General features: G+C 39.8%; 1 protein-coding gene across 4 annotated transcripts in view; it reads right to left on the bottom strand.

Moving 5' to 3' along the window:
- The window catches only part of gria3b (glutamate receptor, ionotropic, AMPA 3b), a 120,997-nt gene extending 106,495 nt beyond the window's left edge, over positions 1–14,502 (bottom strand). For all 4 annotated transcript variants that reach the window (XR_003674965.1, XM_028460146.1, XM_028460147.1 and 1 more), the window contains exons 1-2: positions 14,228–14,502; positions 13,682–13,840 (exon numbers count right to left, since the gene is read on the bottom strand). Coding sequence is in view for 3 of the 4 variants with exons in the window: in XM_028460146.1 (XP_028315947.1) it covers positions 13,682–13,840; positions 14,228–14,306 (238 nt within the window). In the remaining variant the exon portion in view is untranslated. The remainder of the gene's footprint in view (positions 1–13,681; positions 13,841–14,227) is intronic.
- Between the last annotated feature and the right edge of the window lie 723 nt (positions 14,503–15,225).

Here is a 15,225-nt window from a genome sequence, read left to right as displayed (position 1 = left end):
TGTCTTCCATTATAATAGATACGTTCAATATTAACCACAGAGGCTATTCGTGGCATGGTGTGTCTTATTTGCATCTTTGCAACACTGCAAGGAGGAATATGCTAATATTTTCCTTCACCCCCTCCTCTGCATCCTCTTCCTCTCCTTCAGCTTGTATGCTAGAGTGCCCATCCACTAGTTTCACAAGGTTATGATGCTTCAGTGGCCTGACGACTGTGAACTGTCACATGCAATCAGTTATGATAGAGCCCTTGTTTCTGCACAGACATGCTACTTTGGCAGGGCTGTGCTAGAGACGGCCTCTTTTTGAAACAGGCCAGAAACGTGTAGATGAATCTGCTCAGTCGGCAAAAGACCTGGAAGCTGGATGCCTTGTCACACTGTGATCCAATATTTACTAGTTGGGAAAGTGCGTGGTGACACTCCTTGTTGGTGTTTTTAGTTTTCGTCACAGTATGGCTCAGATGTTCTTTTGACTTTTTGACTGCCTTTAGTGAACAAAACATGCAAAACAATAAAAAAAAAATGGAAAAAAGCTGATAACAGTCCAAGTGCTATATTATTGTGCTATATTATTGTCTGTCTCCTGCCACTCCAGAAATAATGAGAATTTTTTTTTACCAAAGCTGACCTTGGTTAGGACGTTGCAGTGAGCAGCCCCCACTGAGAAAGACTACAGAGTTTCATTTCTTTCTTTGGGAGCCAGAAAAGCCGGACCGATGCAGCAACTTCCGATGCGGATTTCAAGTTCAAGTAGGGGATTACTGATTCAGTGATTACGGGTATTGTACGGGTGTAGTGAATGGCCAATAGCGAGCTGAGTGTGACTGCAATGGCTGCAGGAACATGGCTGTAATGGACATTGTGGGAGAGATTAAATATATATAAAGAGTGGGAGATAGAAATGAGAAAGACAGACAGTGGGAAGAAAAGTAAGCAAAAATGCTGACTGCACAGCCAGCCACAGATCTGTACAAGTGACAAGATATTTTTCTATATCCTCGATTCTTCGCCTTCTTCACCTTCTCCCTCTCTGCCTTTCATAACTGATGCATGTGGGTATGGTACATTTTTAAATGAAACAGTGTCTGCCAACAACAGAGCCCACTTTCCTAGAGAGGTTTTGATCACTGAAAAAAGAAAGAGATAGAATGAAAAGCAGAAATCATTTCGAGCCGGACATATCCGCAATACATCTGAGATGAATACTTCTCACAGTTCATTTTGCCAGCAAATGCAGAGACTCTCTTATCAAAAACAGTTTTCCCTCGCTCAAAACACACCAGTGAATGTGGTGAATGCATCTCTAACATTTTGTGCAGTTGTGTTTATCACAGCAATTTTTTTTATGGTTGGCCAGCTTCTCTGGTTCATCTCAGCGCTGGACTGATATCATCTTCAATAAGGCAATGCTGACTTAGTCTGTCATTGTTGACTTATAGTTCAAAGAACACCCCATTATTTGAATAGTGGTGAACAGATGTGCCGAGCAGAGATGGGCTGTCATGTTGCATCAATTCTGCAGGCGTAGAAGGAAGCTTAATGTACATTGGCATAAAGCTCACATATGGCTCAGTGTTCAACATGTTATGTGGACCTGTTTTTGCTAAGATGTTGAAGGTTTTTAGCTTCAATATAAACAGTTGTAATGAATGTATATTTATTGTAAACTCATGTAGCTCAGAATGGCTCGACATTAAAGATTAATGTGAAATACTTTCATTCATCAATTGTCTAAAAACTGCAACCCACCAAACTGCTGGGATTCCCTCATTAGAAACCAATTACATAGTTTTCTCCATCCATCATCAATCAATACCTATTAGTACATACAGTATGAACCCAATAAAAGCTTAAATGTGCAACATTTCTCTTTTTAATGTAATTCCATATTTGTAAATGTGTAAACAGGGAGCTGTTATTTATTTGTACTTTTACTATTGTATATTCTTACATTTTCTTGCATTGAAATACGAGTTCAAATGTAATTTTGTTATTCTGATGTATAAAGACAATAAAGATTATTTTCTGACTATTCTGATTATGTCAAAATATTGTTCTAATTGAAACATTTAGCTGTTGTAAAAACCACCTAATGTTCAACAATGTAATAAGTAAAAATAGGGTTTTTCTTTTTTAAATGTTTCTTTGGCTGATGTCTCTCTTTTTATTATTAAAATTGGAAATCATGAGTGATCTTAGATTTATTTGTATTTGGAGTTTGAGAGTCTTGTTTAGGGACAAATATGTATGTTGAAATCATACAGGAAATACATTCATAAAACTGTCAAGTGGATAATTGAATTTTGTCTTATCATTGTAAGTACTTTATATCACGATGACTGCGCATTCATCCATCCATCCATCCATCCATCCATCCATCCATCCAATCCTAATCCTGGTCTGTGGGACCTGTTTTGACAGGCTGTTTCAGAGGCATTACTGCACCTAATATGGCCCTTTATTAATTCAACTTTTTGAGCAATGTACATGGTTTTCATTCCGCTGCGTATGTCTGAGTTTCCTGGGTATCCGGGCAGCTTCAGCATCATCTATGATCTCTTTGAAAGTGTAGGTGTTGCCCTTCCCCAAAACTCGCTATTTCCTACAGGCACGTTTTTATGTTTTATTCCACCCAAATAAACCATGCAAATAAATTGCTGCGATGCCCTCAGAAAGCTACAGCTATTAGCAACTTCAGCTGATTTTTACCCAATATATAATACCCATTAAGTACTTTTTTTGGGTATGTTGTATCAGGTAAAAATCACCCAGCGTTAGTGATGGTGTTACTAATTTTAGCTTTAGTGTTCTGGAGTTAAATGGATGTTACTGTAATTAAACAGCTGCATGTGCAGAGGGTTTTGATTAAGCTACCATCTAATAACTGTGACCAAGAGCTCTTTATACCTTTATACATTATATAGAGATACACAGGGGTCTCTTCATGTTGAATAGCTGTTCATTTTTTGCCAAGTAGATAGATAGATAGATAGATAGATAGATAGATAGATAGATAGATAGATAGATAGATAGATAGATAGATAGATAGTTATTCTTGGATCCATTTAAAATCTAACTCTCAGACTGCAGTGCTTATTCTCAGGTTGAGTTTAAAAGGATCTTTTGATATTATGATTAAAAATTCATTGTAAGAATCTGCCTTTGACTCTACTTAATATTTTGTATTTTGAATCTCATTATGGGTTCAACATTAAGAAAAAGAAACGAAAAAAAAAAAAAAAAGAGAAAACCAGCGTCAGAGTTCATCTCATGGCCAGTAAATTAGGTCAAAATAATGTTGCCTTTGGTAAAATTGGCCTCTGTAAAAACTCGAATCTTAATATGAGAGGGTTTTAAATAATTAAAATAAGCAGAATAAGTGATTATTCTCATGCCAGGAAGACATCAAGAAGACAAACACTTTCATGGAAATAAATTGAAAGCAATGCAATCCAGTATGTTATGTTAGCATGATGAACAAAAAGCCACATTAGGGCTCCCGTGCTGATGCTAAGTCCCAGTCTCTGTGTTCATGTTTATGTGTCTGAACAGCGATGTCAGATTCCGCGTTCCCTGACTTTCTTCTCTCTCTCCCGGGGCTTGTCGCTCCCAAAGCATGTAACCCCATCACAGGCTGTTCAGTATCACTCAACTGATGGAGGCCCAAAGTGAACCGCATCACTCATTTTCTGAGGCAACCTAGCCCCCTGGCCTCAAAATCATATAGTTACATCACTGCACTGTGAACCAGGAACTATCAGGGGTTTGTACTCTCATGGAACCCAAGGAAAATGGTTAGTTGTGTTTTTTTGCAAACATGTATCTATTAATTTATTCATCCATCCATCCAACCACCATTGCTATAGGAAAGCCTATAATAGGGAGAGTCTATGTTTATGACTACAATCATCTTTAGAGAGTGTCTGTCTGAATCTTGCACATATGTGCACACACTCCCATGCAGATGCACATGCATGTGCATCAGTAAACAAACCTCCATCTGTGACTCCAACACAGCTGGACTATGATTGCATGTCCTGGCACAACCCCCACTGGCTGAAGAAGTCTCTCTCTCTTAAACACACATTAATAAACACCAAGAAAAGCCTGAGCATTGAGTAAAATTATACTCCTCCCTGTGAATCTTTCATTTTTCTTCCTGTTGTCAAAATCTCCATCCTCCCACCATTCGGTTTGGTTCCTATTCCAAGCATTCGTCCTTGTTTGCCTTGTCACACCTTTCAAACTGAGTTACAGCCTGAAAGAACAAGAAGCGTGGCAACCTTATAATCACCTGAGGAGATTCTCTCGACCTTGTGTCTGCCAGGCCTGGAAAAGCGGAACCATGTCTCTGTCACTTTGTTTACCCCCTCTTTTAGACACCACCACACCAAAGAAAAAAAACTAAAACGACCCCAACAGCTAAACTCAGCAATACATTTGGTAGGACACCTTTTATCTGTGCTTCACAACATTTGCTATATGCCACACGTGTTCAGTTATACGGTGGTAGTGCCGCTTGTGTAAAGAAACTGTTGGTTTTTCAAACTCTCCAAGCGTGGACATAAAGGTCAGTAAATACAATCAGTTCAATAGCTTATCAAGACAAAAACAACTCTTCAGGACTTTGTTTTAATAGAACAGTTTTCAACATGTTGATATAATGGGCATCTGCTAAACAAGAATCACTATTAATGAAGTACATGTGCACCCAGAACGCTTCTATTACATAACTTTTAACTGTATATGTATAAAAAAAAAAGCATAGACGTAAAAGTCATGTGTCTTATCTTTAGCTGCCCAGGTCTTTTTATCAATTGCTTCTACTCAACCTGAAGATGGGAAGTTGTGACTGTTGGAAAACGATCTTTCAAGTCATTGGCCTGTCCGTGTTTTTCACTAGGTTGGCCTTAAGTGTGGCACTGACTCAGTGGCCAGCATGATTAAAGGATATGCCAATCACCTAAGTATAGTTTGTTGCTATAGTTAGTATGTATACTCTAGTACTGTGCACTGTGGGACCTCAGCTCCTCCAGGTACGGGTGCTGATGCTGATCCAGTGACCGGTACCAACCCAAGCAAGAGGAAACGGTCAGTGTGCAAGAACCTCCGTGACTTTACAGTTGAGGAAACATTTGTTCAGCCACAAGGTGAAATAGACAGTGTTATTAATGCGGTGCAAGGTGAGTGCAGCACCGCTCAATGGAGCACCTGCTGCTCTGAACCCAGAGGTTGAGGATCATTTCCTGGATCCATAAATGCTAACCCCTCCACTCAGATTGGCTGGAAACAACATATTTGAAACTGAATTTACTGTAATGTGGCTTGTGAGATCCTGATGAGGAATATGAATGACGTACCAGTTTCCCACAAAGACGACTAATGAACAATCGCCAACATCCTCAACACATTTAACTGTTCACTGCAGCGTACTGCCTTTCTCTAACCTTATAGAGCATCGACAGTAACCTGCTAAAACTCATTTTCAACACTTGAAAACATATTCATGCAAGAACCAGCCAATTCAGTTTGTTTTTGAAAAGGAGCTCATTCTCGTTTACGTGTGAGTGGAAGGAAATGTTGATGAGAAGGTTCAATGCATAGAAACACATCTCCTGCGTTACTGACACAGGATGAACTGGAGAAAGGTGGCATCTGTGTGTGTGTGTGTGTGTGTGTGTGTGTGTGTGTGTGTGTGTGTGTGTGTGTGTGTGTGTGTGTGTGTGTGTGTGTGTGTGTGTGTGTGTGTTGTGATGGACTGGCATCGTTCCAGGGGTAAACTGGAAAAACAATCATCCATCGTAAAATAACATGTAAGTGCACCTACTTGGGGCTAATCAGTGCCTCTGTATATCTCCGAGCCCATTTTATTGAGTGTGGAATTGTGTCAGTGATGCTCAAAAAATTGTAGACTAATAATACTTGTGCCCACCAATGCTTTTTATATGCCCCCCCAAAGACCGAGTTCTGGCAACGGGTCTGCTGTAGTTACTGCCCTGAGAAGCGGCTGCCGTCGTCAGCTCGTCACTGCCGCATGCATACACAGAGGGGGCTGTGATCTTGGCTACCTGCCGCTCTGAGTTTGGGGGGGGGGAATCAAGAAATTGAATCCTGGCGGCACCACTATGTAGCAGTACTTAAGCCTCCACAGCAGAACATTGCCCAACGCATCAGAGCAACATCACTCCAGTCGTGCTACCTGCTGCCATGCTTTTTGCACATAATCTGTGAACATGTGCTGATCGTCTGCCACATGTTCCAAATTGTACACTAAAGCTAAGTGGGCCGACAATTTGGCCCTTGTCACACATGGAATTCTTACATTTTTCTCTATCTTCTCACTGGTGCTTGTATCCTGGAGAGCTCCTAATTCTGCATGTTATAAACATCTCACTTCTCAACACCGAGTCCAAGGAATTGGTCATCATGCAACTCTGCAGTCAAGCATCTGAAACATGCAGTCTGGGGCTCTGCAAGACTGCAGGTGGGAACTCCTGCTTTGCTACTGTACATGTACTCCATACCTGACATTGGATAATGTAGCATTTTATGTAGCAGAGTGACTCAATTTTTCAGTTTATGGTACATTTAAAAAAAATCAAAAATTAGATTAATTATTTACTATTTAAATAAATTGAGAAGTAGAAAACAGCCTTGCACATCTTCCTGTCAAGTTCTGAGATAGAAAGTACTTTTTCCTGATCTCTGGCAACCTTTGTTTTGGTCCATTTACAGTTAGACACATCACAACTCACTGTCAGTCTGAGACCACATCTCTGCTGTAGAGGCACACTGAGGTCTCACCCTCTTACATTTTAGTGCTTTTTTTTCCTGTGAGATTGGAGAGTAGCTTCTCTGTCTACAGAACAGTTACTAAAGAAGTGGCAAGAGACACTTCTGCAATACTGCCAAAGCTGAAGGACCTGAAGGATTTATTAAAAGAGGGGTAGGCACATGTAAAGAGGCTGACAGAGGGGACACACACCATTAGCCTAATGACAGAATGAGAAATGGGGAATAGTGAGATGAGATCAAAAGCCAAGCAATGCAACGTTTGCCTTTAACAGGAATCAAGAGAAGTAATCTAATAAATAGCACAGCACAGAGAAGCAGAAGGGCCTTGAAGGTTTTTTTTTTTTTATCCTGAAGTAAAAAAAAAAGAACCCAGAAGATTAGAAAGAGTAAACAGAAAAGGAAGGTGGGGTCATTAAGTCAGTTTGCCGGGACCATCAAGAACATTACGGCTGTCTCTTCTGTTTTCCTCAACATGGTAGTCTGCTTGTTTTAAACTCCTGCTGCTTTTCTAGTATCTACACCTGACGCCCTGCTTCTCAGCTGTTAATAACAATATGGACCATGCTTTGGTAATCACACATCTCTACCTTTTTTAATGTATCAAATTTCAATGACTTAGTTCTGAAGCACAAATAATTTTTTTGCACGTCAGCTGAAGTGATCTTATTTACGCACAGTTTTATAAACGAGACAGAGAGTGAATTTGCATCAATTTGTAAGATTGCATAATTCTCCCTCAATAATGCTGCCGGTATGCAGCACTTTCACTTTGAGATATAACGCTTTCCATCTTTAGGGTTTAACATATTTTAAACATTAAAATTAAATTGGCTATATTTACAAAACTTTGACTTTTGACTGAAAAATCAGTTTTTCAAATTCCCTAACTTTTCTGGGAATTTCATGACCGTGGGGACCCTGTTTAAAAATCCTAAATCCCTGTATTCAACTCTTTGAGCTGGTTCTACAACTCTTAGTGGGGGCGTTGCGCATTGCATGCTCTAGTAAAACGATTCTCAACTGGTGGGCCGGGACCAGGGCTTTAAATTAACACCCGCCAACACACTAATTGCGGGTAAAAATTAACTTTGGTGGGTACCATTGTAGCGTTTGAATCAGCAGGCTGCAAAAACAATGACACAAGTCCTTGTTGTCAGATTGGGCTGTTTTCGCCGCCAATACATTTGGGGGTTTTTGTGTGTGTTTAGATTTTAAAATGAAATGTATATCTGGCAACACTGCTGGTTGTACTAATCCTACATTACCCATGAACACTATGTCGTGACATGTCATACAACAATTGGCTACATGCTAACGTTACCGTGATTGTTATGGTTTGGTGTCAGAGAACATATAGGGGGTATGTTGCAAGCAAAATTACCTGTTATCACACTATCTTCCAGGATTTAATCAGTGTGTGTCCTACGAAGCTCGTTAACGTCTTACGGAGCTAAATCACCATGGTAACTTAGGCTGAACGACTAACCTGTTCAGAGCAGGTTTTATTCTGGCTAGGATCTTAGCGAGTGCTAAAGTCCTGCCTCCTGACCAATCAGTTCTCCTAGAAAGCGAGCTGTCCAATAAAAGGTGATGTGTGAACACGTCACTGTGTGTATCTGATCCGACAGCTGACAGAAGAGAGCTAGACAATCAGATGCAATCCTTTCATTTACGGACAGCCTATAGGAAACAAAGAGATTTTTATCTGATGGACTGATAAAGTAAAATAAGTCAGCTGATAAAGCCTGCATGCATCCCGCGCTTTCACGTCGATAAATTAATTAATTAATTCATTCATTCATTCATTCATTCATTCCTGTATTCTGGGGTAATGCAAAGAGCCTCATTCCAGTAAGATAATCCACCTTATGATGTAGGCCGATCTGTATGAACGCAGCATCAGAGCCACAGAAAGGTAAAAGAGAAAGGGAAACTGATCAGTGTGTCTGTTTATTCGCCATTTATAATCTGACTGATTTAAATATTAACACTCATCAATTCCTGCATTAATTACTCTTTGCATTTACTGCAGCAACAGTGTTGTTTTTGGTCTGACACTGTAATATTCACCTCCATCACTAGAGCGTGCCAATGCAGACTGAAATCAACATGCTTAACTCAGCCTGTTGTGATCGACCTTCGCAGCACAGCTTCTCTCTGACAGGGAACGTTTGGTTAGGTGAAGCCCGCTAATGGAAATTGATCCAGTATATAATTATTTAGTTTCGTAACATAGGCCCATAGACATGTCTATGTCCGAGAAGACAAACAGAACGGCGCAAAACAAACAATAGGAGCTGAAATTAAGATGTTTATCGGGTGTTGAAAAAGCTGTCCATGACCATGCTGGCTTTTCCCATTCCATTAAACTCTTCTCAGCTTGGAGCTCCCCAGCTGAGCCAAGCCAGCTGACGGTTTTTAGCTTAAGTGCTCGTCTTCATAAGACCCACGAGATCAATCACAGATTTAATGATTAGAGACGTGAGGGCGCATGTGCTGCAGCTTTTACGATGAATAAGCAGCCAATAGAAACCAATGCTGAGACCAACAGGATGTGACATCATCTGTTACTGAGCAGTGAGAATAAAGGATGGACACGTAAAAAAAAAAAAGGTTTCTTTGGTTTTAACATTTTAAAAGTAGTGAAGGGTTAAACATGGTATTATTTAGTCAATTTATCACAGAAAACAACTGAAGCATGTGATCACACACTGATCATGTGAGTTTGATAAGTTTTTAACACCTGTCAGCATTTCATAAAAGAGATGCTGTAACTCACAATTAAATAATATGTAAGTTATGAGACTTGAGTGTTTAATGAATAGTTTGTTGAACTCAGCACTAAACGTTAAATTCAAATGAACAGAGGGAGCAGCTCAGCGGTGCTGTGTGCGCTGCTGGATGTCACGTCCAACACTGCAGACGCTTCAGGTGCAGGTGAGCACTGAGCAGCCCGCACTGCACGCACTCCCAAAAAGCAATAGTGTATTTTTGTCATTGGGGAGCCTTCACTCTGCCCTGTGACTGTCCCTGAGCAGCCTTTCTCTCTTTGTATTCAAAGCTTTGTCATTATTAATCACTGATCAATAAATAAACATTTGTACCGTGTGGTAAACGGAGGCGATAGATACGCACGCATCCTTATTACTGATGGTTTAAACACATGGAGACTGTGATTTAATTAATAATATGGTACACATTAAACACGTGACAATTGTTCTTTCGTCATTTTGATTTAAAATCATATTTAAACATTTACCATGATTTTTCAATTCATTTCCTTTTAAAACACCGTATTAAATCTGTATCTTTTTGACACCTTTTTCCTTTTATAGGGTTTTGTTGAGTGTTTTAAGGCATCACTAAATGACTTCTTTCAAAATGATGAGGGTGTGTCTGCAGCTAAAGCCAAGCCCGCTGCTTAACCTGGTCGGGACCAGGTTTGACCCACGGACTGTGTTACTACGGTAACAAAAACGTTTTCTCTTTGAAAATCCGGCTTAACGGAGCCGGACTCTCAGATTAAACCTAGACTTAACCCTGAGCTGGGTTTCATGAAATACCCCTAAGAACTGCGAAAAAGGGAAAGCTGCTGCTGACACAGGGGGAAATAAAGATAAAAGAGAATCTGAAAAGAAGAAGAAATTGAGGAGTTTTAATACTAAATGGATGTCGGGTCGTGAGTGGCTGACAGTCGACCATTTGTGCACCTTTAAAATGTGTACTATACAGTTTGTGGGGAGTGGGATTTGTTTACATTTGAAGAGCATTCATGTTAGTAAAAAAAATTTTCTATACAGTACATGTAATTCTTAGTACTGATTACTTCTATTATTTCTAGCTTCAAACAGTGTTCTAGGGATACAATTTTCATCTGATTTAAGTTTGTTTATAAAGTTATGAGAATATATTGTACTTTATAAATGGTTCACTTCTCTGACACACCCACATCCATATGGCACCTTTTCGGCATTGTTACATCATTGTTTTTAAATTAAATGTTTATATTTTTACCACGTTAATGTATTTCTGCAATCAACTAAAATAAACACTAAAGAAACATGAACGCTTAAATCTATTCTGTGGCACTCAAAATGTAGTTTATTTTTGCTGGAAAAAAATTTGGCTGGTGGAAAATCTGGTTGGCTGGTAACTTTAAAAATCTACTAGCCATGTTGGCTTGTGATCTAAAAAGTTAATTTAAAGCCCTGGCCGGGACCCAAAAGTGCAAAGGTGGGTCATGGACAGCTGGTCAAAAATAAATAAATACTTAATATCTCTCGTGTTGGGCTTGTCTTTTATTTTGAAAGAAACTTCTTTTGACAGGCATGCTGTGAAATGCATGTTGCACAGGAAAATATATAGATTTATGTTTTAAAAAAGGCTATATATGTGTTTTCAACAGCTTTTTCGAAAAAACTAAATTTGGTTAGTTGAATTCTAAAATAAAGTGGGTTCCGATTTAATGACCGCGGCAAAATGTGGGTCCCAGGGTGAGACCAGTTGAGAACCCATGCTCTAGTCATACGTTTTGCTTCACTTACTGTTTTGACTCAGTAAACAACAGCACCGCCATGGACCAGAAATGTCTTATAAGCCTTTAAAGTGTGAATGATCATGGTACCATGATCAGGATCACTAATCCAGATAACTGCAAAATATCTGGCAAACAGCATATTTGGCTCTTGGCGGAGGTTTTGCGTTTTCCAAGTGCTCTTGTTAGCACCTGATTTGAAACTCTGAAAATACTGTCAAAACGGAGCGTTTAATAAATTCCATGATTGTCCAGTATTTCCTCTTACGGCATTATGTTATATAATCTTAATATATGTTTGAATACTGTGTTTAAAAATGAGTGGGAGTGAGATTTATTATGAGGAAGAAATGACATTAGATGTTGCTGTTCCAAAGCAAAAATAAAAAGCACACTGGGGCAGCATTAAATGTGAAATACAAGGCAAAAAGCAAACCAGAGCTAAATGAAAGATGAAGCTCCTACGGAAAGAGATCATTTTCCCTTTACGCACATAAATGCAACTTTTGGAAAACCTTGTACAATCTCAAAGGGTATCTGCATGACTGCTGACAAAGGTCTGAGTCATTCACATGGGGCTATTGATGACAGGGGGAATTTGAATTTGCACTAAATAACTGTGACAGCTGGCAGAACAAACAACAGAGCTGACAAATCTAAAACTCAGGGCACAGGAGGCTTTCACCGGCGGCAATGTCTCAAAAGGTCAGGAAGTCAGCAGATAAGTGATTTTTTTTATAACCGTCATGCTTGTTTTGCTTTCTATATAGGGCACAGTCTGAGAGACATGAGAGCTGTTTGTAAGCTTGACTATTTTAAAGTCCACAGACACTAATATTACCAAAAAAATATGAAATTGAAAGCAAACCTTGGAAGGATTTAAAAAAAAAATAATAATACTTACAGATTAAACCAGTATTATTTATACATCCCCCTTAGTTTTACTTTATAGGTGAATATTCAGAGATAGACTTTTCAAATTCTAATATGCTCCTACGCATAAAATGCTCTCTGACGAAAAGCATTTTAGTTATTAAATAGTTTATTTGCTTTGTTCGTTATGACATCTGAAGTTGGATTCAGTTAGAAAACATTATTCTGTTGATTGCACAACATGGAAGAGAGAAACGGGGTCACGACTCCCACAGGAAGTTTTTCCTTTCACTAAAACTCTGTCTGCCCCTTCAATTTAATTAGTTTTTGATATCAGGCTTTTTCTCCGATGCTTCCCTTCCTCTTCAACATGCGTGAAATTGCACCGCACTATCTACTATTTATTCACTCTCATTTGCTTATTGTTTCTTTTGGATGCCTTCGTTAAACCACCTGCAGCTCTGCTGCTTGTGATATGATGTTTTGCTTGGTTTACCTCACTGCTCAGACACACCTCCTCTGCAGGTCTGAGCCCAACACATTTGCTGGCCCTGGTTGGGGAGCTATAGATTTTTCCCCCTTTCACCCAATGACAGCACTGTGAGGTGCTATGAGGGCTGAGTGCTAATGAGCTGACTCTGCAATGCTGGGGGAGATGCTCTGTAACACAGGGGGAGTCAGAGGATGAAGCAGGCAGACTCACACAGAGACATCGGTTAGCGGGACGCAGCTGCACCAGTCAGATCGAGCTGCGAGCCCCTGTTGTGCGTTAAAATGACATTGTAAAATGGACCATTTTTTATATCTCCTTATCCAATTTTGTTCATGGCACTATTGCAATTTTTTTGTGTAGAAAAAGAGGGATTTCTGACCATCGAGATGGTAAAGCTGCCCTATCATGATCACACAGCTGTTGACCAATCCAGCACGTCAAAGCTCTGTTTGTTACCAATCATCTTTGTGGACACATTGGTATAGTTGTCTTTTATAATAACGGTTTTCATCTGTTTTATATGTATGTGCTTTTTATCTTGTGAATATTAACTGTCTATGTTTTTAAAATGAACTACTGAGTCTGAAATAAAAATAATTAAAAAAGAAAGAATAAGAGCAATTTAGTTATCTTCCCCACCCCCTCCTTTTTTTTTTTTCTTGCTTTTTGAAAGGTCTGCCACAAAAATTATGACGTCATGGGAAGTCCCATTACATGTTAGAACTGGTGTATTTTTAGATTTCAAGTACCATCTATATGAGGATGTTTCTATCATCACTAAAAGTGTTCTAAAAGTTCCAGCAGGAAATACAGTGACATCTTTTAAAGTGTGGGGAGAAAAGAAGCTAATGGCACACACACACACACACACAAACACACACACACACACACACACACACACCACAGCTTCATCTGAGTGGGACTTTAATAATTCCGCTCCATCCTGGATGATCTGGACATGAGTGACAAAGAGGTGCACTTACATGCATGTGTGACTGAGAAGCTGTTGGAGGACTCGAGGTTGTCCACGTTGTAGCTGAGGTGGAAAGGCTTCTCAGTGGTGTTTTGGTTGGTGTTGTAGAGCTGGACCGCGAACCTGAACGCGCTGTGCTCCTGGACCGTGGTGCGCATGAACAGTCCACCTGGGAGAGAGCAGGAAACAGTGGCCAGTCAGAGTCACTTTGGGACAGTGTTTGAGTGCAGACATAAAGGAACCTAATGTTATTTATCGGACATAAAGAAGGAAAAAAGCGACACTAGTGTGTTTTAACCACGCGCTCTCGTGTCGTTAACTCTGTTTCTGGATAGAAGGGACAGTCTCGATGTGAAAATGTGGTTTTTCTTGCCCCAAATGGACTCTTAGCCTATTTTAAAACTAATTTATTAAAACAACATCACTGCAGAGAAAGAAACAAGCAAGTAGTTTAATGCGCAAAACGCGCGCGCGCGCCGCATTCCATTTAAGCCTTTTCTTGGTCACATTTTTTCCCACACAATCCGCTTGATTTCAGCCACAGACAAACACTCACCGATATTAATCTGATTAGGGAATCCAGCCAACGAGTGGTCCAAGAGCCAGAGTAGAAAGAAAACCACGCTTTGTGCCATTTTTTTTTTTTTTCTTCTTCTTCTTCTTCTTTTTCCTCCTCCAGCCTTTCTGTTTAACTCCTGGAAAGGGTCTGTCTCAGCAAATTCATGTGTTCAGAGGGAGAGACTGAGCCGAGCGCGGTGAGAATCCAGTGGGTGAGAGATGATGGTGGCTTTACAGAGCACCGATTCATTCATTCAGGTTCAGCCCAGCTGCAGAGAGAGAGAGAGAGAGAGAGAGAGAGAGAGAGAGAGAGAGAGAGAGAGAGAGAGAGAGAGAGAGAGAGAGGATGATGATGATGCCCATCAGAGCCGTGCGTGCGTCTTCCCGTTGGTCAAACTTGATCTGACGTTAAATTAAAAAGCCTCAGCCCGTTTGATTACGACGGCTATAGGAATAAAAAAAAAAGCGCCACTTGTCGATACCAAAGGCTGCTGCTGTGCTGGATCAATGAGAAACACTGCAATCTGAGGTGGCCAATGAATGTGAATGGACCGACGACCACTTCAATCATGAGGTGGCTGCTGCATTTCAAACATCCCACACAACAAGGCTAAAGAAACATGTTTCTCAGTAATTCAAACATGGGCAATCACACAAAGTTTGTAAACAGCAGAGGTGTAAAGAATACTGATATATCAAGGAGAAGTACTACTAGATAGAAATGATCAGAGGTAACATTACAAGAACACATGCTACTGTGTTTGAGTTGATTTTAAGGGTTCTTGTAATTTGTTGAGTATATTTCCAAATCAGTAGTTTTACTAGTGCTTAAGTCCGTTTTAAAAGAAGTAAAGTCATTTGTTTCGTTTCGACACTTAACTGTTGTACTGAGTAAATGACCAAATTATATTTTGTTTTAAAATGATCAACGGACATTGTGAAACTACAAAAAAACAAAATGACCAGACAACAATCAAATGCATCGCATTCTCTGAA

The sequence above is a fragment of the Gouania willdenowi genome, chromosome 10 (assembly GCF_900634775.1).
Source record: "Gouania willdenowi chromosome 10, fGouWil2.1, whole genome shotgun sequence".
Taxonomy (NCBI): Eukaryota; Metazoa; Chordata; class Actinopteri; order Blenniiformes; family Gobiesocidae; genus Gouania; species Gouania willdenowi.
The sequence above is the reverse complement of the archived record's forward strand: the minus strand, read 5'-3'. Positions and strand labels throughout refer to the sequence as shown.